This window comes from Oncorhynchus clarkii, chromosome 7 (genome assembly GCF_045791955.1).
Source record: "Oncorhynchus clarkii lewisi isolate Uvic-CL-2024 chromosome 7, UVic_Ocla_1.0, whole genome shotgun sequence".
Classification (NCBI taxonomy): Eukaryota; Metazoa; Chordata; class Actinopteri; order Salmoniformes; family Salmonidae; genus Oncorhynchus; species Oncorhynchus clarkii.
The window spans coordinates 41,401,888-41,428,485 of record NC_092153.1 but is presented as its reverse complement, the minus strand read 5'-3'; the positions used below and the strand labels follow the sequence as shown (position 1 = coordinate 41,428,485).

Here is a 26,598-nt window from a genome sequence, read left to right as displayed (position 1 = left end):
AGTAGTACAAATTGCCAAAAGTGTGTGGACACCTGCTTGTCGGATATCTCTTTCCAAAATCATGGGCATTAATATGGAGTTGGTCCCCCCCCATTGCTGCTATAACAGTCTCTCCACTCTTCTGGGAAGGCTTTCCTCTATATGTCGGAACATTGCCACAAAAGCATTAGGGAGATCCAGCACTGATGTTGGGATATTAGGCCTGGCTCGCAGTCGGTGTTCCAATTCATCTCAAAGGTGTTCTATGGGGTTGCGGTCAGGGCTCTGTGCAGGCCAGTCAAGTTCTTCCACACCGATCATGACAACCCATTTCTGTATGTACCTCGCTTTGTGCACGGGGGAATTGTCATGCTGAAACAGGAAAGGGCCTTCCCTAAACTGTTGCCACAAAGTCTGAAGCACAGAATCATCTTGAATGTCATTGTATGCTGTAGCATTAACATTTCCCTTCACTTGAACTAAGGGGCGTAGCTCGAACCATGAAAAACAACCCCAGATCATTATTCCTCCTCCACCAAACTTTACAGTTGGCACTATGCATTCGGGTAGATAACGTTTTCCTTGCATCCGCCAAACTCAGATTTGTCTGTCGGACTTCCAAATGGTGATGTGTGATTCATCACTCCAGAGAACGCGTTTCTACTGTTCCAGAGTACAATGGCGGCTAGCTTTACACCACTCCAGCCGATGCTTGGCATTGCACATGCTGATCTTAGGCTGCTCGGCCATGGAAGCCCATGTCATTAAGCTCCCGATGAACAGTTATTGTGCTGATGTTGCTTCCAGAGGCAGTTTGGAACTCGGTAGTCAGTGTTGCAACCGAGGACAGACAATTTTTACGAGGTAAGTGCTTCAGCACTCGGCGGTCCTATTCTGTGAGCTTGTGTGGACTTTCACTTCGCAGCTGAGCCATTGTTGGTCCTAGATGTTTCCACTTCACAATGACAGCACTTACAGTTGACCGGGGCATCTCTAGCAGGGCAGACATTTGACAAACTGACTTGTTGGAAAGGTGGCATCCTATGAAGGTGCCACATTGAAAGTCACTGAGCTCTTCAGTGAGGCTATTCTACTGCCAATGTTTGATAGCTAAGCTAACTGCCTTCCTGGCTAGATAGCTAAGCTAACTGCCTTCCTGGCTAGCTAGCTAGCTAATGTTAACTAAGTGAGAATGTGAGGAGGTCAGAGGTGCTTGCTTGATGAAGAGTGCTTCTGATTATTTACTTATTCAAATATGTTGGCTGTGGCAAGCTACTCACGTTAACCACAATGCCTACTCTCTCACGTTGTGACTTAGGGCTGAATGATGTTCAATCAGCAGCTGGTAGAGCACCCTCTTCAGGCAGTCATTGAACATTTCAAAAAATTACCTCAAATGAGCAGGCGTATTTATTTGTTCTATGTATATATTACCAGCGCTTTATTTGTGAAATGTAGACCGATGCAAATATTTCTGCGAAAAGCTAATATCTGCCGATAATATCTGTTAACCAATTTATCGGTCAGGCTCTAGTTAAAATATCAGTGGGAAATGATGGTGGCTGAACCCATTCCAGCTTCTTCCAGCTGCCTGCTTGTATTTGTCTTTTTAATCCTTCATGACAGAATTATATTTATTTTTTTACACAGTATTAATCTCAAGGCATTAGAGTCAGGGGGCTGAGAAACTATTTAGGACATTTATATTGCCCAAACTGAAGGCTGAATTATTTTGAGCTAAATCTATTACGTTTTCACGTTTTCACATGCGTTGACAGGTCTCTGCAACTTTTAGATCATCTCTATGTCAACCATGTTTGGCTGATGTCTTATTCAACAATGTTCTGGGTCACCTAGCTCCTAAATACAGATGATTTCCCTTGACTTGCCTCCAGATTGAATATATAATATCTCTCTCTCTCTCTCTCTCTCTCTCTCGGGGTCTTGCAGAGAGATCTTACTCACATCCTTTGATACCTCCCTTCTGCCATAAATACAAACTGACATACATGCATGTTGGGTAATGAGAACGTCCTTTGCCAGATGAAACACTGCCAGAGCAGTCCGAGAGAGAGAGACCTGAACAGTTCTAGAGAAAGTTAACGTCATAGTTCAGAAGTATTTATTTGCACAACCGGAAGAGAGGGCGAGAGAGAGAGAGAGAGAGGGCGAGAGAGAAGGCCCCGGTCCTGATGCAGTAATGAGTTAATTCAACGGAGACGCGCAGTAAAAGCCATTTGATTGGGATTCACACTATTAAAGCATAAGGGGCCGAAAGAGAGTTGTTTGTGATAATGAGAACATAATTCACTAACACATGTTCCTTGCCGGGGTGTAGCGAGCTGTGGTGTGATACAGTGTAGTATATCTACTATCTGGTGATTGATTTAGTCAACTCTGCTCACTGCGGGCCGCGGAGTGATTTTGATAAGATAAACGAGCTTATCCAGCCTGGTGGGATATTGTTCGTTGTCTTTGACGAGAGTGTGTCTCTCTCTCTGTTCCTGTCCTCTCTTTGCATATAAATAATGCTCTTTGTTTGAATGTGTCTGTGGACTCATTAAGTGTGTTTGGTATTCAGTAGCGTATTACTGTCGGATGGGGTGACGGTGCCCTGATTAATATTCTGCCGCTGACTGGAGGATCGCAGGCGGCTCAAAGCCTCTTTACTAAATGTGTGCTGGGTTTTGAAGTACTGCTGATGATGAGACTCTTCTGTATCTAGGAGAGCAAAGCTAGGCCTTATCCTATCTAAATAGGATAAAGTTATCTCTCTCTCACACACACACACACACACACACACACACACACACACACACACAAATGTGCTTTTGCACTTATGTAAATGGAGGGTTGATTGAGTCACACCGGCTGTACTGTAACTTGATTAGTACTATCAAGCCCACTCTGCCTAACCAAATCTATCTATCTAGCTAATGCAATTATACAAATCAGCTAATCTGTAAAGTTGGGGTTATTAATAAATAACATTTCAACAGGTTAGAATTCTTAGATGACAGATCCGGTATGGTTGTTGTCACAAAACAGTAACCAGTAGGTTTTTGGCAGCGTGTTTATCATCGCTCATCAACATTGAATGAATTGTATCAATTACAGGTTTATATTTCCATGCCGTTCTCCAGGTTCGTCTTGTCAATGCGGTTCTCTGCTCCTCAACAACATTGTAAGGGTGGCTGTAACATTGAAGTGTTATTGTGTTTACAAGGTAACGCAGAGCTCTAATTCTGACCGCATTGTTTTATGTGGGACCAGAGTTGACCCCAAAAATATTCTGTATACACATCTTACGTTTTGGGTAATGTTTAGTCCCACTTCCGCTGGTTGGGCCATCACATTTCACAAGGGCCTATAAAGTTGGGAGATTGCCTTTTAAATGCGTTAAATGCGTGTCACTCAAATCAATCCCATATCTGGGTCTGCTCTGGCTAAAAGCCCCTTTACTCTACTGTAATGTCCTATGAAGGAGTTCCAGTCACCTTTTCTGCGCCACTAGATTCCAGTGATGAGAGGACAGAGGGAGAACAAGGTTATCAGCAGATTCAAGTCTAAGGAGCCTATAACTCTTCATACTGTCTTCATCCCGTGTGTGTGTGTGTGTGTGTGTGTGTGTGTGTGTGTGTGAGAGAGAGAGAGAGAGAGAGGTAAGGGGGCTGGCGCATGGCCAATGTTCCAACTCTCTTTCTGTGTGCCCAGATTGACTGCTAAAACATTAGTGTCGTCTCGAATCACGGCCGGACACATTTGGTATTGTTGGCAGTGTCCTTAGTTCCTAATAAAAAGCCAGTCACACTTTATTATTAGGTTTACGATAAACGGCTCAGTCACAGTGGCTTTCATATCTGTATTTAGATTAGAGGTCCTCATCGACAGTGGTTGCTGGGTGTTCCCAGTGGTTCTACTAATCCCTCTATCAGAGTAAATACAGGCTTAATTTATACCTCTCTTTATCTCGGATCTAATCCCCCGTATTGGATTTCAGCACTACATTAGTGCATCTGACTGCGGAGATGGGCAGGCCTCATGTCTCTAATGGTCGCTGTTTAAGAACGGGGTCAGTGGGACTGTGTGTGTGTGTGTGTGTGTGTGTGTGTGTGTGTGTGTGTGTGTGTGTGTACTGTCTCAGGGTAGTCAATACTGTGTATTTATCTATGTGTATATGTGTGTCTGCATAAGTAGTGACTACAGCAAAGTGTGTAGTAGCCCCAAAAGTGTCTAATTGCTATTCTGCAGACATCGTGTGTGTCTGTGTAGTTGTGTTGTGGCTATTGTCTGCGCTGTGGTCTCCGTGCTAGGAGTGTACTGCTGGGTGAGGTCTCTTCATTAGTGCACCGTCCTCCTGCCTATCTAAGCTGGTTCAATAAAACACTAACTCTGGGGGAAACGGATGTCTCCCCTGGACAGGAAATCCACATGTTGGGCGTGATTGGCATGAGGCTCATCCCTAAGTGGGATCTGTGGGTCTAACCCCTGGCCCTGACCAAGCATGTCGTTGTTGAGAGGGAGTAGACCGACACCTGCTGATGCCAGTAGCCCTTTATGGAGCACCGAGCCAATGACAGAATCTGACTCTAATGTTCAAACCACGCTCCCCAGGCTTTTGATGTGGAGAAATGCCTGAGATGCTCATCATGTTTTCACATGTTGTATTGTGGTATTGTTTCTCTCTTTTCTCTTTCATTCATTGATTTACCTTTGGGCTTGCTTTAGACCTCTCTTGCTCTCTCACACACACACACACACAGCCCCCATTTCACACCTTCCTGCATTTTTTGAAGATAGTAGCCGGTAATTTGCTTTTCTTTTGTGATAAAATGTAAGATGGTGTCTGTGTTATCACAGAGCTTGTACTCAAGAAGAGTGGCTTGTTTAGAGACAGTTGCTTTCATGCTCTGGTGCTCAAGCTGTTTTAAGATCTGTTCAATTCTATACGGCATTAAAAAGCTCCTGACAGACGCTTAGCTTCCCGTTCTGTTGCAGAATTCTTGTGGCAAGCAGCAAACTGTAAGTGGTACACACATGCTCTTAAACACGACCAATAGCACACAATACACCCCGGTCGAGTCCATCAAATGATAAAGGCTGATGTTATTTTGCTGAAAATAGAAACAGCTGGAGCCACCTTTTCATTATAACCCTGCTCACAGATTCAGCGTTAATGAAAAACACCACTGAACCTTCATACAAGATAATGAAAAGTTGTGGTGCCAAGGGTTATTTTTTTTGAAAGAAATAACCTTCAGAAAACACAGGGTTACAATAACTTTATTTATTTTGTATTTTACCTTTTTCTCCCCAATGTTGTGATATCCAATTATGGTCTAGTCTCATTGCTGCAACTCCCTAATAAGCTTGGGAGAGGCGAAGTTCGAGTCATGCGTCCCCCGAAACCACGCTTCTTAACACCCGCCCGATTAACCCAGAAGCCAGGTGCACCAATGTGTCGGAGGAAACACTGTTCAAAGTCAGCCTGCAGGTGCCCGGCCCGACGCAAGGAGTCGCTAGACCGCAATGAGCCATGTAAAGCCCCCCCGGCCAAACCCTCCCCTAACCAGGACGACACTTGGCCAATTGTGCGCCGCCCTGTGAGACTCCCGGTCACGGCCGGTTGTCACACAGCCTGGGATCGAACCCGGGTCTGTAGTGACACCTCAAGCACTGCAATGCCTTAGACGGTGATCCTATATGCATAGAGGCGGTCCAATTTAAACTATTCCGTTACCTTGTCTTATTGTCACAAACATGCACACTCTGCTCTGTGCACTCCCATCTGTGTGGAGCGTGCCCTGCCTGTTAAAGAGCTTGCCACTGAAGTGCTGTAAAGGCTATATATTTCACCACAACGTGATCCCAGACTAACTACTGATGCGCTAATTAATATGGATTATCAATGTCTTGGATGTTCTATGGGCTCTGCGCTATAGAATGATGATGATGTGCTATAGGTTCTGTGCTATGGACTGTGTAGGCTACTACATGCAATAGGCTCTGTTTTCTCTTACTGGATTTAAGCGCATTGTACTCTGTGTTATGAGCTCTGCAAAAATATTTACACCCCTGGACTTTTTCCACATTTTGTTGTGTTACAGCCTGCATTCAACATGTATTACAATTAGATTTGTTTGTCACTGGTGTTGACACAATATCTCATAATCTCAAAGTGGAATTATGTTTTTGGGAATTTAAAAATGAAAAGCCGTAATGTCCTGAGTCAATAAGTATTCAACCCCTTTGTTATGGCAAGCCTATAAATTCAGGCTTATAATAATAATAATAATAATAATAATAATAATAATAATAATAATAATAAATTCAAGAGTAAACAAGTTCTTAACAAGCCACAAACTAAGTTGCATAGACTCACTCTGTGTGCAATAATAGTGTTTAACATATTTTTTTTATGACTACCTCATCTCAATATACACCACACATACAATTGTCTGTACAGTCCCTCAGTCGAGCAGTCAATTTCAAACAGATTCAACCACAAAGACCAGGGAGGTTTTTCAATGCCTCGCAAAAAAGGGCAACTATTGTTAGATTAAATAGTCTGAATAAATACAAAGCACATATGTTTAAAATAAAAAAGCAGACATGTTTGATGGCTGTGACAGGAGAAAACGAGGATGGATCAACATTGTAGTAACTCCACAATACTAACCTAATTGACAGAGTGAAAAGAAGGAAGCCTGTACAGAATAACAACTATTCTAAAACATGCATCTCGTTCCCAACAAGGCACTAAAGTAAAATTGCTAAAAATGTGTCAAAGAAATTAACTTTATGTCCTGAATAGAAAGCATTATGTTTGGGGCAAATTCAACACAACATATCGAGTACCACTCTTCATATTTTCAGGCATGGTGGTGGCTGCATCATGTTATGAGTAAGCTTGCCATCGGTAAGGACTAGAGAGTTTTCTAGGATTACAAAATACATCAAATAGAGCTAAGCACAGGCAAAATCAAAGAGGAAAACCTGGTTCCAACAGCTTTCCAACAGACACTGGGAGACAAATTCACCTTTCCCAGGAAGACTCACAGCTCTAGTCGATGCCAAAGGTGATTCTAACATGTATTGACTCAGGGGGTTGAATACTTACCTAATCAAGATATATTAGTGTTTTATTTTTCAGATTTTTTCATTCTCCAAATGTTACATTTTTCCACTTGGACATTATTTTGCGTAGATCGTTGACAAAAAAATGACAAATAAATCCATTTGAATCCCACACAACAAAATGTGGAAAAAGTTAAGGGTGTAAATACGTACTGAAGGCACGGTAAGGTATTGTCCTACAGTATGGGTGTTTGTACTATTGGTAATGTGCTCTGGATACTGTGGCGTTATGGTTTTGTGTTGTGGCTCAGTGTTGATATATTCATTTTTTATTACAGTCGTAGAATAAATTGTTTTTATCTTTGTCGTAAGCTTGTTTCACTGCCCCCCCCCCCCCTCCCTTTGTAGCTCTATCGTTTGTTAGAGAAACACTGAAGGCTTGGCAAGCATCTCAACGTGTATCTGCAGTGGAGGACTCAGCAGTGTAACTAAGGGGTTTTATAATCCAGACCAAGGGGAAAGGAGGCCAGCGGCGCTCGGTACTGGATAGGGAAGAGAGATGTGTGGAGTCAGCAGACACAGGCAGCCTCCGTTTCAATGACGAAGGAAACACAGAAACCCATCGAGAGGATGATGAGGCTTAGCTACAGTAGGCTGCTGCTGCTTCTCACACCTTCAGGACTCTCCATGCAGCACCGCGGCATTCACAGACCTGAGACCGATGCAGAGCAGAGCCAGATATAGCAGACGTGAGGCAGGTTTCAAATGGTTGGAGTCTGCTGGTATATTTACTCACAGATCTTATTTTGGGGAGAGTGCTCACGAAGTGAGAGTATAATTTACATACGCTGCCTCTCAGAACCTGAAAAAGCAGTCTCGTGTGTCAAATGCTTTCTGTTTTTGACAGTCAACTTTCTCTGAGGTACATCAGTTTGCTGACTGCCAGTGAGAATGTAGTATTCTGCAGCAGCGACATTGTATCAGCAGGGTGACACTTGACACTCAGCGTCATAACACGTTATGACAGGGTCTTAACCATGTCATGTCATAACAGCTGACATAACTTGTCATAACCTGGTCAAAACACTGTCATGACCCATATTGTGTTGTGACATATTTGAGTGATAACGCCCGAGAAGCCAGTGTTTGGAGGATATAAACCGTGGCCAATATATCCTCTAAACCCCGGCTTCGAGGGCATTATCACTGGTAAATGGGTTACCAACATATTCAAATAATGATTGACATATTTTCATTTAAAAAAAATGATTTTGATTAATTTATTCATAATATTTCATCCTTCCACAAGATATCGTCCCGACACAAATATAGGGTTCTACCCAAGCCGGGTGGTCATTCGTTCTATTGGTTCGGTTGCCAGCGACGAGACCTAGTCGTCCAGTCTTTTTGTTCTGTATCTATGGACGCGAACCAGTCGTCCAGTCTTTTTGTTCTGTATCTATGGACGCGAACCAGTCGTCCAGTCTTTTTGTTCTGTATCTATGGACGCGAACCAGTCGTCCAGTCTTTTTGTTCTGTATCTATGGATGCGACCCAGACGTTCTTCTAAATGTTCCGTTGCCATACTGGCTGGCAAGGTTCTTATCCCTTGCTTGCTAGCTAACCAATTACTTGCAGCCAGAATAACAGCAAAGTAAATGCATTTGCATTTGTTTAAGTTTTATTGTGACGTTTTATTTGGACACATCCATAACAATGAGCTAATAAATGAGCATAGAAAATGTGTTCACTCGTCAGGACACTTGTTCAGAGGAGCTAGCCAACGACACAGCTCACACAATCACTTCAAACTGACGCTGGGAAGACTGCAAACCACAGTGGCTAGACTTCGTTTAGTTTGACCTGTTTTCTGTTGACATTTCTTTGTATATATCCATGAAAGTGATGCCAGCTGACTCGTGACTTTGACTGGCTGAGAAACGCTGCCTGCCTGTCTGACTCATTCCAACTCGTTCATTACTATGGGGCAGCTGGAGATCGAATTTCGTGTGAACGTTTCTTACCTCCTTTGTTGTTGTGATTTAATTATTTACAGTCATGTTTTTTTATTCTCACCATATTTTAAATAACTTGCAGGAAATACACTATGACACTGTCAAGAAGCATTATGACCATCATAATCATATAAGCCAGATAGGCCTATCACATACATGCCCTTATATCAGTCAAAAAGAGGGTGTCTTGTCCTGCTCCTGAAATCTGCTCCTGCTTTCATCTCAGTCATCAGCAACAGATAATTGGGGTTGGTGCTTGTCTGACGTCAATTTGTTCGCAATTACAATGATAATTTAATATGGTCAATTTCAGAAATGTTACACCACCGTTCAAAAGTTTGGGGTCACTTAGAAATGTCCTTGTTTTTGAAAGAAAAGCACATTATTTGTCCATGAAAATAACATCAAATTGATCCGAAATACAGTGTAGACATTGTTAATGTTGTAAATTAATATTGTACCTGGAAACAGATTTTTTATGGAATATCTACATAGGCGTACAGAGGCCCATTATCAGCAACCTAGACTCCTGTGTTCCAATGGCACATTGTGTTAGCCAATCCAAGTTTAGCATAATTGATCATTAGAAAACCATTGAAAACTGTTGTGCTAATTAAAGAAGTAATACAACTGGCCTTCTTTAGACTAGTTGAGTATCTGGAGCATCAGCATTTGTGGGTTCGATTACAGGCTCAAAATGTCCAGAAACAAAGAACTTTCTTCTGAAACTCGTCAGGCTATTCTTGTTCTGAGAAATGAAGGCTATTCCATGAGATAAATTGGCAAGAAACTGAAGATCTTGTACAACACTGTGTACTCCTCCATTCACAGAACAGCACAAACTGGTGCTAACCAGAATAGAAAGAGGAGTGGGAGGCCCCGGTGCACAACTGAGCAAGAGGACAAATACATTAGAGTGTCTACTTTGAGAAACAGATGCCTCACAAGTCCTCAACTGGCAGCTTCATTTAATCGTACCCGCAAAACACCAGTCTCAACAACAATAGTGAAGAGGCTACTCCGGAATGCTGGCCTTCTAGGCAGAGTTCCTGTGTCCAGGCAGAGTTCCTGTGTCCAAACTGCATTTACATGGTCTGCAGTGGTCTGGAGATCAAGACCACAGGATCAAGACCCTATCTGTGCTTTTCAGACGGGCATAACCTGTCTGATCCAATCAGTAATAGGCTCTTCAGTAGGCACTCAGTAGGAGAGATACTGTCAGCATCATTAAGCTGCATTCCTCTCTCCACCCCTCTCCTGATCTCACTGTTAGCAGACATGTGAATACGGAGCTGTCTGTGCATGCGTGAGGAGAGCTTGGAATGTTTGATGTATGAAGGATGTGAGTGCTCTTTAACTTTTCTTCGGGACTGTCAAGCTCAGTATGCTTTGGTTTGAGTTGCCTTTGAATTTCTGGGGCTGTTTACCACAGTATGGCCTCATATAAACCTGGTAGCCTTATATAATACAAACAGTATAACCAAGTTTTTGCTAACACTTTTCTACCTTTGAATGACATATAATCAACTTTCATGGTTACGAAATTGGATTTTGAGCTTCAAAGTGGGTATAATGGGTCCCAATGTGCACTATTTGAGTAATTCTGAGATCTAAAATGTTTTCTCAATAGCCTTATTTTAGGTTGTGAAGAGTTTCTAGCTATCAGACAGCGTTCCTTCCTGCTGCACAGTTAGGAACAGATCTGCCTCTACCCTATTTTCTTCCCCTGAATGACAAACACAAACAAGACACAGGGTCTGAGACACAAACAGGCCTAATTGGCAGCAGACTTGTCACATATTCTCCCAATAGTCCGGACTCTCCAAAGGACCCTAATTCAGCCCCTGGATTTGATGTGCCCGATGACAACGGTGGTGTCTGTGTAGCTGTGTAGTTCCTATGGGTCCCCTCTAACAAGCTCTATTTACCCTGACTTCTCAAAGAGAAGAGCCTTATCCTCATACGCTTTCTTCTTCTCAGCTGGAAGAAACACACAGATGCCTATTTTCTTCTCTTTCCTTCAGCATGTGCCACTCCCATCCTTCAGACATGTCTTCTTCATCTTTTGCCTTTCATATATAGTAGAATAAAACAGACTGTTGTAACCGAGTTTCCATTATGCTTCTGGGCTGGTAGGCTCTGTGTTGTTGTTGTGGGCGTGCAGCATAAGGATGGGGATGCTAATATTAGCTGACCTTCGGCTGAGGATTGATCCAGATGGTTAAGTTGGCCTTCCCTAACACCTGACCTCTCGTACAACCAAACAGACGCTCCTCTCACTTCCCTCTCATTACATGCACCAATACATGATGAGAGCCATTACATGCACCTTCTCGATGAGCGCCTCACCGAACTCATTTGTCATTCATTTCAATTAGTCTGTGGGCTCTCTGGGCCTGTGTGGACGCACGCTAATGTCAGTGTAATAATACCGAAAAGCTCTTCCAGCCCTGGTAGTGCGGAGCATGCAGCCAGGCCTTTGGCATATCATATTAAAGGGCCGAAGGAGACTTTTATGTGCTGCTCCATCTAAAGCTCAAGACTCCTAGTGCTGCTCACTGGGTTGTCTCACTAGGTGGCAGGCACACTGATCAAAGACACGATGGGCCCGTGGAGGGCACTCTCCTCCAGGCTGCCTCGAGCTGCTCTGCTCCTGCCGCTTTTTCAATCGGCATCCTGTTCTGCACAGCCTCGGTCCTACCGCTGTCTCTAATCACAACCTTAGGAGACCCCAATGCCGAACTCTCTGTGATGACGCCGCGTCTGGAGACGTCGGTTTTGCTGGACGATACACCTGAGGGATCGTGTGGCAAAGATTTGAGGTGGATCTGGACGCCTTGATTTGTAATGCATGTGATAGTTGATGTCAGTCTGTTTTAAATTGAAGGGATGTTATAGTAGGCTTTGATCTACTATTTGATCAACAAGCCCTTGAAAATAGACCAGACTTGAGGATTTACACCACGCCCATGCTCATACAGTAGCCTACCATGCCACAGAACTACCAGATGGTGGCAGTGTTGATTTGTAAAAGTCAGGTGGAATCTCTGCACACGGGGAGTGTATGCTGAAATAAATGATGCAGTACACAGACTATTTAAGGGCTCAACTCACCTTCCCCCAGGTTTGCCTGCTACCTGCTGGAACAACAGGTCAGTAACAACAAAACATAGTGATGAACCCACATAGCTAACCAGAGCCAACTGTCTGTTGACCTTTTTAAGGATAAATCTGACAGATAGAGAGGTCAAGCCTCATAGGTCAAACTCTTATTTCGGGTCTGGGGGGCCATTGGTTGACATTTACAGAAGGAAATGTTGCTGGATCATAGTGACAGCTATACTGGTATATGCACTCTGAAATCACCCAGGATTTGTTTAACAATTCAATCTGCTTACCATGTAGAATTTGATCATACTTAAAACAAATGTAGAAAACTCAAATGACAAATCAAGGTGCATGCTTTGATTTGGTCTTAGTTATCCACTTCTGTGAACTTGTATACTCTTTTGCTTGCACATCAGTTTGAGGAGTTCTGTATGTGCCTTCCTGCTGGGCGCTGGCATCAGTTCTACGTCTCGTGTTGATTTACATTTGGCCGAGTTGTCAACTAACGTGAGTTCAGTAAAACGTTTCACCGTGTCCTTGGATTTAGGTTAAACGTACTTTTTCACTCTGCGTTGTTTGGATAGGGCTCATAAGTAAGCATTTCACGGTAAAGTCTAGACCTGTTGTATTCGTCGCATGTGACGAGTACAATTTGATTTGAAAAAAAAAGACTAAATGCCCTTATGTTGTTGACTTTTTGCCAATCCAATCAGCTTTCCACTTGGATTCAACATCATCACATAGATTGTTATGGTTTAAATGACGTGGAAACAACGCTGATTCAACCAGTTTTTGCCAAAGGGGTTGTATACCCAGAGAGAAGTGCTAGAATATTGTAATGTCAGGTCCTCACCTGAACGCACCCTAGCATGATTAAAGCATAGCTTTTTAATGTCTTTCCTATTCAAGCAGAACCCTGCTGACTGAGTGGGCTGTATCACGTGAATATTTAACATCGCTGAGTACAGCTGATGACTTCTACAAGATGTTTCAGGGGTTTTAACCTTTTGCTTTGGACGTGGACACTGAACTGCTACTGTTGTTCAAGAGAGACTTGATTGGTGTGACCCTCAAGGCGTGTGTTAATGCAATGGCGTTTAGTTATATTGTGATCGTACGAGGGTTAAGAAGTGTTGCAGTGCCAGTGCTGCCTGCTCCTGCTGGCATCAAGACCCACGAGTGCATATAGGGAGGATGTAGGTTCTGGTTCTACCGTCACCATAGCAACCAGCACTGAGATATGCTGTAAAAGTTTCATTAGAAATGTAAGTGGGATTTTTTTCGCCTTCATTTGAATTTTGATTACTGCGCCTGTTGAAATACTTTTGAGTTTCTTGAAGGAGGGATAAACCTTTTTTTTTTTTCATCAGCCCTCATTGTTGAGAAGTAGGAGTGGGCGGGTGTCTTTGTAGGCTTATCGTGGGTGAGCACTGAAAGGGCTGAATAACTATCAGTGTAATTAGTTGGACCCCCACAAGGGAAACTCAGGGAGCTACTTTAGTATTTATTTGCTGGACTAGAAATGCTTTGATACATTTCAGTTTTATACACATTTAATCACGTTCAATTTATACTGCTATATGTTTAAGGAATATAGGGTTTACTTGAAGAGGATAGATTGCGTTGCCATTTGAGTCTCTAGTACATCAAGAAGTAAAATAAAACAATTTAAAATATGCAAATGCAATTCTTGTTTTTCACTCCCTTGGTAACAAAAATGTTGATAGAATGCAGAACGTGGTCAATGTATTGGAATTGAATAGACACAGCTGTATGGCTCAGTGAAAACAATACATATAAGAAAATAAGATTCAGACTTTTACAGTGAAATTTCAGATAAGAAATGTCTTTGAGATGCGCGATTTATACAAAAGTATGTGGACACCCTTTCAAATTAGTGGATTAGAATATTTCAGCCACATCCGTTGCTGGCAGGTGTATAAAATCGAGCACACAGCCACACCATCTCAATAGACTAACATTGGCAGTAGAATGGCCTTACTGTAGAGCTCAGTGACTTTCAAAGTGATACTGTCATAGGATGCCACCTTTCCAACAAGTCAGTTTGTAAAATTTCTGCCCTGCTAGAGCTGCCCCGGGCAACTGTAAGTGCTGTTATTGTGAAGTGGCAACGTCTAGGAGCAACAACGCCTCAGACCCAAAGTGGTAGGCCACACAAGCTTACAGAATGGGACCGCTGAAGTGCGTAAAAATCATCTGTCCTCGGTTGCAACACTTACTACCGAGTTCCAAACTGCTTCTGGAGGCGAAGTCAACACAATAACTGTTCGTCGGGAGCTTCATGAAATGGGTTTCTGTGGCTGAGCAGCCGCACACAAGCCTAAGATCACCATGCGCAATGCCAAACGTTGGCTGGAGAGGTGTAAAACTCGCCGCCGTTGGACTCTGGAGCAGTAGAAACTTGTTCTCTGGAGTGATAAAACACGCTTTACCATCTGGCAGTCCAACGGACGAATCTGGGTTCCAGGAGATCGCTATATGCCCCAATGCATAGTGCCAACTGTAAAGTTTGGTGGAGGAGGAATAATGATCTTGGGCTCTTTTCCATGGTTCGGGTGAGGCCCCTTAGTTCTAGTGAAGGGAAATCTTAACGCTACAGCATTCAATGACATTCTAGACAATTCTGTGCTTCCAACTTTTTGGCAAAAGTTTGGGGAAGGCCCTTTCCTGTTTCAGCATGACAATGTCCCCGTGCACGAAGCGAGATCCATTCAGAAATGGTTTGTCAAGATCACATTTCCCTTTTTCCATTGAGAAGATTGGTTGTCCAGACTAGGTTCCAAACCCATTGTGGTGCAGTAAGACCCAACTGCTCTCTACATGCACGGGTAAACTCCTATTTTACTGAAATAAGGTTGTTCATCGTTTAAATACAATATGATTGCAATTTGAAGGTTCTTAACGTAATAAATGGTTTATACACATGTATTCACTGATGTTAAGAAATACATGAACACATTTCATAAATAGTTGACTGAGTTTATAAGCAGACTTGTATATCATTAAACTATAACCAGAAGTGCATGCATAGCTCATTCAAGAGTTTTCTATGTAAACTCCTGTAAGGACCAGATTTCGGCTGTATTACAAGCACGTCTTTGCACCTTAAAGCCAGCTCCACTAAAGCCTCTGCTGTGTGTGCTGGGCTGTCAACACTAGGCTAATGCTGCTGGTGCTGTTCCCTAACACTACAGCAACCACTTACAGTGTGTATTTAAAAAAGCTTTCCTCGTTAGGAAAGGATGTGTCGATAGTACATGTATACTATGATTTATTAATATGCTGATGTGCGAGTGCCAGTGGTGTGTGTTTAGTATATTGGGGTCTGTATAGAGTATGTGAGTGTTTCCCATTTGTCACTCTGCGACAGATTGAAGTGTTGTGTTGAGCTCGTGATTAGAACAGAAGGTTTTGTTCTACACAAACCAAAACAAGACTGTTTTGCGCCATAGGAATCACACATCTGATAAGGACACAAGGGATCTCTGCAAGCTGGTAGGCATGGAGCAGAGCGAAGCAGGGGAACCCAAGCCCTGTCTGTCTGTGTCTGTATGCCTGTATGCCTGCCTGTCTGTCTGTCTGTATGTATGCATGCATGCATGCATGTAAGCCTGTATGCCTGTATGCATGTATATCTGTATGTATGCCAGTCTGGGTGTTTGTTTTGGATAAACTGAGGTCTGTGGATTCTCAGATTCTTGATTCTGGGGAACACAAACAATGACGCACAGAATTCCAGAACCTTGTATAGTTCCTTTTTTAGATCAGCCTCCTGGATCCAGTGGCTGTCAGTGCTGTGTTTTTATTTCCTTCTCCGCCCCCAAAATAGAGCACATCTAAGCTTCACACACACATCTCCATCTGCTAAGCATCATCTTCACACAGTCGCACATCAATGTTGAGAGTGACAGGATATGTTGCTTTCTGGGGGACCATGGAATGAGGCTTACCAAGGTGAAGTATTTGTCATTCTATCCTCAGAAAGGAAATATTTTGGAGCCAGCACTGTGGTCAATGCATAGTAGGGTTTTTGGCAGCTATCCCTATTTGCAGCAAGGCTTTACTTTTGCAGAATAAATGCAGTTATTCTTTGAGAGGTCGACAAGGTCCATTTGATTCTTTCTATCTCTAAGGGGACACTTTAGCTCTCAATTAGATATATTGTTTGGAGCATGGTTTTGAGAAAAGTGTCCAATTTCTCTGGAGAATTTAGATGCATAGACAGTCAGGGCATGAATTGCACCCTTCCATGGATAGTGAAGCAGAACAATGTGGTAAACAATAAAATTACAGGCCTGTGTGGACGCTGTTAGATACCGAGCGGGATTGGGTTATTTTATGCAAAGCAAACCTCTAAACTATAATGGTTCTGTCCAAATGCCTGTGTTTGAGCAGCTTTACAATTAGCATTACAGTTGCAAGCTTTCCAAAGCCCCAAAATGAGCCTCAATCTCTCCTCTTTCTGAAAGTAACAGATCATGTTACTGTATAGCCTTTAGTTTAGATTCAATACAGGCTTTGTTCTCCCAACATAATTGTGTTGGGTGCTTTCCTGGCAACGGTGCAATTGAGACGCAGCCGAGTGGCATTCTCTTGGTGGTCTCAGAACCTTGGAGACCTCTCATCCATTGATGCAGCCCTGGGCCTGAGGTTTGAAGTGTGAACCCAGCAAACAGTAGACGTCCTGAGGACATTCAGCGATGTTCCCATTAGGTCCTTTAAGGGTTTTGGTGTGACGTTATCCGTCTGACGTTCTGAGAACGTTCTAAGAACGCTGTGTGACGGTCCCAAGGGAATGTTTTCTGGGGGACCTCCTTTCTTGTTCCCATGAATGTTCTTGGGACGTTGTGGCAATGTCCCCTGAAGCTCCCCTGATTGTTCCAGGTGTCCCAAACCATGATAAGTAAAGTAATGAAATGGTATCTGGTTTTGAGGTAAGTTGTACGCTGTTCAGCTAAAATAGTGTTCATATCAAATCAATGACAGTATGTTTACATTTGACCATATCAATATGACCCCACCTGGGATTTAAACTCACAACCTCTGCATCTGGGGTATGCTGATCTTTCTGCTGTGCCACAAAGACTGAAGAATTACAGAATTCCCTACACAATTACTTATAACACATCTCTGCACAAAAGAGTGCCAACTGCACTGCTATTTTAATTATCACTTAATCTGACTGCTCTCATTGATTTCATTGACTTATTTCAGAATTTTGAGTTTGGGTTTTTTGTTCAGTTTTCTAACGTTGGTGGGGCTTTAATGTTACTCAAGGAATCACTATGATAAATATAATAGTTTTTCTTGAGTGTATTTTTAACATAGCTGAAATGTACCTTGATGGACAAAGTGTAGGAATAGGCCTACAGGTGAAATCAGTCATTGATACAGACATGGTGGGGTAGCTGGAAGACCGGAATCCCGTGACCCAACAAGTTGTGAGTAAATCCCACGTGAGGACATGTTGAATAGTCATTACTGTATGACTAAACATACACAATGTCATGTATGTCAAATTGTGTCAAATATGTGTGTTAAAAGCACTGTTTAGCATTGCCAAAAGACAAAGAGTTGTGAATGGATCAGTGTGTCACCTAGCAGAGCCTCGATGGGCTTGGCAACAGTAACAAGGGGGAGGATGTGTAATGAAACTATGGTCTGTGTGCCCTAGCTAGAACGTTTATTTTAGACCATCAGGTGATGTCCCCGGGAACAAGACAAAACCTACAGGGGACCATGACCAGTGGCGATTTTAGTATGGAAATATTGGAAAGATTTTTAGATGCATGCCAGCAAAGCCACTATACAACGTTATTATTTAATTAGGCCAATTATTTAATTAGGCCAGGAAAACACAGTCACATGGGTCCACTTTTATGGACAATATACTGGTGCACAGACAGCGCATTTCGCGAACTAAACAACTCTCGCAATATCAACTGGAAGTACATGGGTCTATTACTGAACTTTATGTTGAATTATCATTTTTTTATGGGAAGAGACTGTCACTGGCAAACATGGTTACAGACCCAACAACATGATATAGTATCCCCTCCTCGTGAAGAAAAGCACATGAGCTAATTATAATACACAAAGTAAGCAAAACAATGAAATCATTCCAACATTTCCTAAAATTATGAATAAGAAATTCATGAGAGAGATCCATGAAGCAAAATAACAATTGAGATGGACAAACTATGGCATAAGGGAACGATGAGCTAATAAGAGACAAGCCGCCATTTGGATGCAGACATTAATGAGCGAGCAGTTGATATAACTATTTGTTCAGCCCTTTTGAAATGGACAGCGATGTAAATCAGAACATGGGCCGCTCTTACAACATTCGAGGATGACATTCCTCTAAAACAGGCTATAGGCTACATGTGCAACATCAAGTCAGTAGGCTAAGTTCTTAGGGGGGAGAGGGACCACATAATTTTTTATGTTGTTTGCAAACTGATATGTGACATGAATGAATGCCAAAATAACATGCAAAACAGGCACACAAAAAAAAGACAAAACCTCCAGGAGATCATGGCGCAACGTCCCAAGAACGTCCTAAAAACAACCCCGGCACAAACCAGGAACTAGTCAAAACCTCCAGGGGACCTTGACACAACGTCCTGTTGAGTTTAGGCAACGTTTTGTGACGTCTCTGGGACGTCCTAACGACTCATTATTGTTTGCAGGGAAGTCCTTAGAACTTATTTTAAATTGCCTTGGCAGTAGACAGGCTTCTGAGACTGTACCACAGCACCAGGGCAGGGAGGGATCCCCAAAGCTGCTGAAGAATTGAAACGCTCATCTTTATTTCAATCTGCACCAGCAGAATATTCTTATTTATCTATATCGCAGGGCTGGATAAGAAGGATTGGGTGAAAAACCACATCATTACCTTTTAAATTGGTTAGTTTTGCTATTACACCGTAGCGAAACAAATCTGGCTCCCATAGGAAACACTATGCAGATTGATATTTTAACAAACATCACAAAACACAGAAATTAAGCGCCAAATGCCCCTCTAGAGCTATTACATTAATAAGAGTTAACTGTTTTCTTACAGTTTTATGATTCTGCTGTTGACTGGTCTCAGTACAGTTCATTGTTGATGCCATTGTGTCTTTTAGTGGCTCTACAGACCCTGTAATGAGCTCCCCTCATCTGTTTCACAGGTGCAGTGCTGGAAAAAGTCCCCAATTGTCATACTTGAGTAAAAGTAAAGATACCTTAATAGAAAAGGACTCAAGTGAAAGTCACCCAGTAAAATACTAGTTGAATAAAACTATTTGGTTTTAAATATACTTAAGTATCAAAAGTAAAAGTATAAATCATTTCAAATTCCTTATATTAAGCAAACCAGACAGCACAATTTTCTTGTTTTTTTCCATTTACTGATAGCCAGGGGTACGCTCCAACAGTCAGACATAATTTACAAACTAAGCTAGTGTTTAGTGAGTCTGCCAGATCAGAGCCAGGGATGTTCTCTTGAGAAGTGTGTCAGGGAGTGCTTTTGGGTGTCAGGGAAAATGTATGGAGTAAAAAGTACATCATTTTGGGAACATCAATAATTACAGAGACCTTGTTCAGAGGGCTATCTGAAAGACAAAACGCTATTGACTTTAAAGATGTATGCTTGAGCAAATAGTGAAGGGACTAGACATTTCCCTATATTTATAATGATATAAGCCGTGTAGCGCTTGCTGAGCAAGGGCAGTGATAACATTTCTCTCAGTTATGCTTATCAAATGCTTGAGTTCACACATGGTCAGCTCTCCAGGTGATTTGAATGCTTAGGCAAGGTATTCAATCATTGATCTGAAAAACAAGCGCTGACATTTCCTCTACCGTTGTACTCTCTGTAGAATAAAGGGGCGTGTGTTCATTTCCATGCTAATTCCTTGTCTGCTTTGCACTTGCTGTGTGAATATGATTATACGTGAAGCTAGGAACGTGTGCAGGAGAGCACCTCACCAAGTCCTTTTTGAGGGCCGCCCATGTTTTCATTTCTACCGGGAACTTAATGGATCAATTCATGTTAGTGATTTCCCAGACAGTGTACATATCTGTTTTCCCAGAGGTAAACAGTCGTTTATCAAAAGCGCAGAATGAAAATCAGCAGACCCTGTGGCCCTCAAGGACCGGAGTTGTGTACCCGGGAACTACAGTAATGTAAGGAGTCACGGGTCTTATGAGTCTAGAGGTTGTTACAGAACTTTACTTGGAAGTAAAGAGGAGAACTGGAGTATTATTCGAAGATGGTTTTGTAATAACCTACCTTCAGCTTGTTTTATCCTCTTATGTGAATAGTGGGAACCTATTTGAGAGAACTGCATTTTCACTCTATTTTGCCATATTGAAGTTGGATTGTTAAAGAATTGCTTTTTTTTTTGTTGAGCTGAGCTATCTCTCTCTGTCATTGACAGAATGCATTGAATGGAAATTCCGAGTACAGTCTGTTCCCCACGTCGGGCAGAATGTCGTTTTCAACAGCAGCGTTTTATTACACTGCAGCCTGTCTGCCCGCCGCCCGTCTTTCAGCCAGAAAGAGGTACTGTACACCTCGTAAATGTTGAATGTCAAATTAGAATCCATTCGTCAACCGGTGCCATAAACATTACATTTTTCCCTGCCTCTGATTTGATGTGTGTCGCTGCCTGCCTGCGGGGCTGTGTGCTCATAAACATGTCTCCCTGCCTGTGTGATGCTGTTGCAGTTCAATGAAATGCTGAAAGGTGGGAACATAAATCTTTCATCATTGTGTTGATAGACTGTCCTTGCTTGTCATCTGGGACGGGGTCACACATGACCAGTGTTGGTTCCACTTCCCGCTGACCTCTCAACCTACTCTGCAGGTCACCCTCCTCTTCACCTCCAGTGTGGCCTCCCACCACAAGGTCAAATGTCATCTGCTCTAACGTCTGATATGCTGACCTGCTTAGACAAGCACAACCTCCTCCTCTCACCCCTAGACAGCTACTATAGCCTGTGTGGTCTGCACAGCTGCCTATTGAAGTGAAGACCGTCATTATCCATCATACAGGACATGGTCACATTAGTGCTCCCATCACAGGGGTTTGGGCCAGAGAGGTTAATGGGGCATTTACAGCCTCCGCGGCGAGGTCTCTATGAAGTGAACATAGTGTGTTAGTTTGAAAGTGCTGCGCATATTGTTGCTTTCGACTCTAGTGGCTGAAAAACAAAGGGTTGCATGATCGCCGGAGCTTACAGCATGAACAAATGCAGCAAATGGGCTGGAGTGAGACTTGTGTGCCGGTAATGGACTTACTCTAATGATGCCCCCCCCCATGGTTACGTGAGAGAGAGGGATTAATGCTGAGAGGAGACCAGTGGAGGGAGCGGTGCTGTAGCTGTGGCCATGGGGATGGGAGCGATTATAGCTCAGCACTCAGAATGCAAATGGGAGAGATCAGCCAGGGCAGGGAGGGAGAAGATGGGAGAGCAAAGCCAGCGTGAGGGAAATCAGTTGAGCTGACAGGTCACCATGGCAATGGATGGAAAGGCAGACTGTCTTATTGTTGTAAATGTTGTGTGTGTCTTTTGTGTGTGAGTCAAATTAAATATGCATGGCCCTGAACCTTTTTTTTCTCTCACCCCCCCCCCCCCCCTCTCTCTTTCTGTCTCACTCTCTCTCCTAGCGGTCCAGTCCCTGAACAGTCTGAATGACCAGATTGTCCACTTCATGGTGACCAGGCCCGGCACTCTGTCCCGGGAGGGCGAGGCCTTCATGCCCGGAGAGAGAGACACCTTGAAGAAGTCCATGGCCCTGATGAGGCACCTGCTCATGGACGCACAGGTATTAACCCCTGATCTCTAATCCCTGACCCCTGATCATTCACCTCCTTTAAAACCAGGGCAAGAGTCAAAAGGGGGGAAACAAGTCTCTGCTGTTGGAGCCTACTGAAATCCAGTGAGGCAGGATCTTTTCACAGCAATTTTATTTATTTATTTTTTGTTTAACCTTTATTTAACCAGGCAAGTCAGTTAAGAACAAATTCTTATTTACAATGACGGCCAACCAAAAGGCAAAAGGACTCCTGCGGGGACGGGGGCCTGGGATAAAAAAAAAAGCAATATAAATATAGGACAAAACACACATCACGACAAGAGACACAACACTACACAAAGAGAGAGGGCAATCATATTATGACGACTCATATTTGGGCTGTTAAGACTAGACTAGAGTATTTATAGTTCATTCACTCCAATTTCATGAATAGAAAAATGGATTTCAACTGATACTATGCCGGACTATTTCCTTCCCAGCAAACTAAGCGAGGACTTGAGAGAGTTAATGTGCTCTGTTACGTCGGTTGACTTCTGCTCCATCCTTTTCGTTACAGACTGTTATGATGACGTTTGCAGGTAGTTCTCATGTAGTCCTAGGGTGTGTTTGTTCAAATCTTTCACCTTTGTGGGTTTTTTTTTCTTTTCTGGAGAGGATATAGCTTCTCCCAGGGAACGGTCACCGACAGGGCAGCTATGAGCGAGCTAACTCTATGCAGGACCTGGGAGAGACAAAAGTCAAACAAAACGGAATCGTCCCCAAATGTCGATGTTTGAATAATTGAATGTCACCTCGTTCAAAGAGGAGCATAAATAATGTAATGGGCTCTCAGTCTTTTTAAGCTCTCAATTCAAGTGAGCTTTTCGAAATCATTAGCCCCAACCCCCGCTATGACAGCATCAGCACTGCAGATATGGACATAATGTGACTCGGACCGGCTCACGGATTACAGTACGCATAAACCAAGGCCCCAATATCATGCCGACCCAAGTACCCAACAGTGCACATCCATGTTGGAAATTGTCTCCAATCTGGCAATACGCTGCCTATCTTCATTGTTGTTGTACAGGGGAGTCTGGCCATGAGCTAAAGCATTGTATTGTTTCTCTCTCCGTCTTCAAGATGTATGGAAAATGCTTGCTTCAATCACAATGCTTTCCATTGCCTTTTCTAAACAGTTATTTCCTGAACATAAGGATCTCCTTCCTACATCAGAAGGGACTCTGTATGTATAATATGTGAGGAATGTCTACAGAAAGAAGTAATACAACAATCCACGTGTGTCCTCTGGTTTGCCTTGGATCGTTTGATAATTCCTCTTTACAGTTGGTCTTACGCCTGAATCGTCTCGTTCCTTTTCTGTTCTTGTTTTGCTAGATGTGCGCCGGGACTTGACACAGTGATGGATTTGGCTCATCCTTTAGTCACATCACACACTTACATGATGAATATAGAGTCCCCTCGCCATTCTCCCCGAGATATTTGTCTGAGACGCTGCGGTGTCATTGATTAAAGAGAATGTAATTCAGCAAAAGGCCATCGCCTTCTCCTCGGCCCAATCGTATGCAAGCCGGGGTGAAAGATTGCTAGCCCGCAGTCAGTTTCTCTGCAGCTCAACGATATAAAACTGTACGGGTGATGGATGAGCAGGGGCCTTCTGCCACGAATGGACTGCTGATTATCTGGGTGAGAAGTTAGTAGCAGTTCAATGTTAAGTGAAGCGTCTTGTAGCAGTCAAGTTGACTAATTGTCTACCTGTTGCCCTGGCTTTGTGTCCCGTAAGACCCACTATCTTTACTTGCACCCGTTTCCCCCCCCCATGAGGCCCATCCTGTCCCCTGAGCCCGTCCATGACGCCCTCTTCTGCCCTGTCAGTTGTAGAGACACAGTAAGAGTAGCTATAGTAGAGGCTGCCCCTGTTTGACTGACAGCTGCCTGTTGCCATGGCGACGAGCTCTGCGTCCTCTACAGGACCTTCCCTTAATTTTGGAATGGTAGGCAGGCTTACGCATCAGTCTGGGCAGCACAGTGTCTCTCTGTTACGTTCTCCTCCCCTCCGGGCCCACTGGGACCTTTCTGAACTGTGCAGCCCAATGCTCTGTTTGATCAGTCATGATCACCGTGATTACATCCTCATGTCCGTAGTGTTTGACTCTACCCACGGAACCTCGCAAAATGGGATGTGAGAAAAGTCAAGAGACTATTCTCAATTTACCTACACAGGAGCAGTGCCTCCCAGCCTGCCTCCCAGCCTGCCTCCCAGCCTGCCTCCCAGCCTGTCTTCCAGCCTGTCTACCCAAAGTGTTTTGCATTCATTGAGGGTAGAGAAGCAGCAGGCAAAAATGTGAAATCACCCCCACCCCCCCCCCTCTCTCCATCCGTGTTAGCCGTCAATCTCGGGGTAAGTCTGAACCAGAGTTCATCTAGCTGACAGCAGGGCTACAGCTGCCCCTCTCAGTCTAATTGGTTATGTGGCAGAGCCAGACTGGGCTGTTCTGGTGCCCCGCATAACCTTAAAGAGCCGACACACCCTCGCCTCGCCGCCCTCCAGCCTGCTCTGACATCATCACCCGCTGTCACCAGCCCGGCACAGCCCTGCGCCTGCTCTCACTTCATCACCCATCATGTTGTGGGTCATTAAATCGCTAACTCTAATTAGTGCTACTTGTGGTTGAGGAACGTGAGCGCCAGGCATAGGGCTGCTGAAGGAGGATATCTGTCACCAAAAGTATTCATGTTTCTCATTAAACACTGTATCATAATGATCACATCTGTTTACTCCATCTTGTTGGGATTTACAAAGTGCTAAAGAACAGAATTAGTCACAAGCGAATGATGTGAAATAAGCAATATTGACTTTGGAAATTAAATCAAATATATTTTTTTATCAAATATTTGGTTTGACTGCAAATAAATGAAACAAAAAAACAATCTGATCCGTTTTTAACTGTTAATTTCTCAAGGCAAAGTCCACTAAAAGGCAGATTTATTTGGGGAGAAGGGATTTAAATAGTTTCTCTTTGAATGCTGTCACATAATTGATTGCCTCATTAATCATTTTGCACGGATGCATTATTTATGTGCTGTGCTGTGGCTGGGTGACTAATCCAAAGCCTTTCTGTGGGTGTGGCGACTGACTTGACGTAGCGGAGCGTTACGTTACTTTGGTGGAGGTGTCAGTGGGTTTTCCATAGGTTGCTGTTCTGATCTGATGATGGTGGAAAGAGAACTCACTGCTCAACCACTTAGCACTGCTCAGAATGTCAAAATACTGTACCCGTAAACAATACCCAAGCTCAGGAGCAGTACTTCAAACTGCTGCAATACTGAGTCGATGCAGACTAAATACAAAGCGGAACTGGGACTGGTTAGAGACCCCAAAAAGAGCAGTCCTGGCACTCATACACCATTCACTGTCAGTTTGGGTGTCATGGTCACTCTGTCCAAGCAGGAGAGCTTTCCTTGTGTATTAGCTAAAGGCTTTGAGCCATTTTACAGAATAATAGATAGCCCACTATAGGCAGGCTGTTAGATGGGAGACCAGGAAGTGATTACAGTATTGATCGGACAGTGGGCTGGCGTTATGGGTGGGTTGTTCTGCAGACCTTGCACATCCTTAATCTCCCCTCTCTTCCACTACTCGGACGTTCAGGGTCAGGGTCTGGCTGTTTGGCAATGAACGGAGTCTGTAGTGGAAGCAAAAACAGAGAGCCTAGAAATTCCATACTGGACGAACACTGAGGCGAAAAGGCAGCCAGAGCAGGAGGCAGCAGTAGTATGATTAGAAGTCCTATTAATCCTAGCCATCACCTTCAGCCACTTACGGTCAGTTCACAGGAGTCTGATTATGAGCAATGCACAAACATTCTAGTCAATTACAACATTTTAGGATGAATTGAGTAAATATGGTGGAGTGTGTCGATTTACAACTACAGTGAAATATGTTATGGCTGCTACAAAACATGTTTTAATTAGACAGATGGGTAAGGCGCCAATTTGATGCACAATTATAGAGTTTTTGGCACTGTCACCATTTTAAATTATTTATTGACCAATCAAGAGTTAAAGGAGGGATGTGAGCCAATGGCCTGTGAGAAAATGAATTGGGAGGCTGGGGTATTGATCCAGCAGGGTTTGGATTCCAGCCCTCAGTCCTTTGTGCAACTCCTTCAGCTGAGGTGTGTGTGTGTGTGTGTGTGTGTGTCTGGGTCTGAGAGAGGGATCAGGCCCTTCACATATTGCACTAATAAACTGATCAACAGACACACAAAGAACGACCCAGGCGAGTGTTGATTTGCTGCCCCATCTTAAATATTGATCCATAACTCCTAGCTAGCATCTCATCATTACTTGTGTTCTACGACTTAGTGCCTTGCAGGCCGGGGATGGTGTGTATGAGATTTGTCGGCCTTCGTTTCAAGTGTGAACCCTTTACTGCCGAGGTTAAAAAAATGAAATGACATTGTTTTGTCAGAGGAGAACACAGATCTTATCTCCGCAAACGACAATGTCTTTCGTCTCATTTGACTGGCCGTCATTACTTTCTCTGCCACCTCATTCATCGTGTGGTGGTGTGAGATCATTTCCTGA

General features: G+C 43.4%; 1 protein-coding gene across 1 annotated transcript in view; it reads left to right on the top strand.

The window, feature by feature from the left end:
* LOC139413312 (kazrin-like) overlaps positions 1 to 26,598 on the top strand; it is a 157,260-nt gene that overhangs the window by 4,293 nt on the left and 126,369 nt on the right. The window contains exon 2 of the mRNA XM_071160527.1: positions 21,860 to 22,017. Coding sequence (XP_071016628.1) covers positions 21,860 to 22,017 — 158 coding nt within the window. The remainder of the gene's footprint in view (positions 1 to 21,859; positions 22,018 to 26,598) is intronic.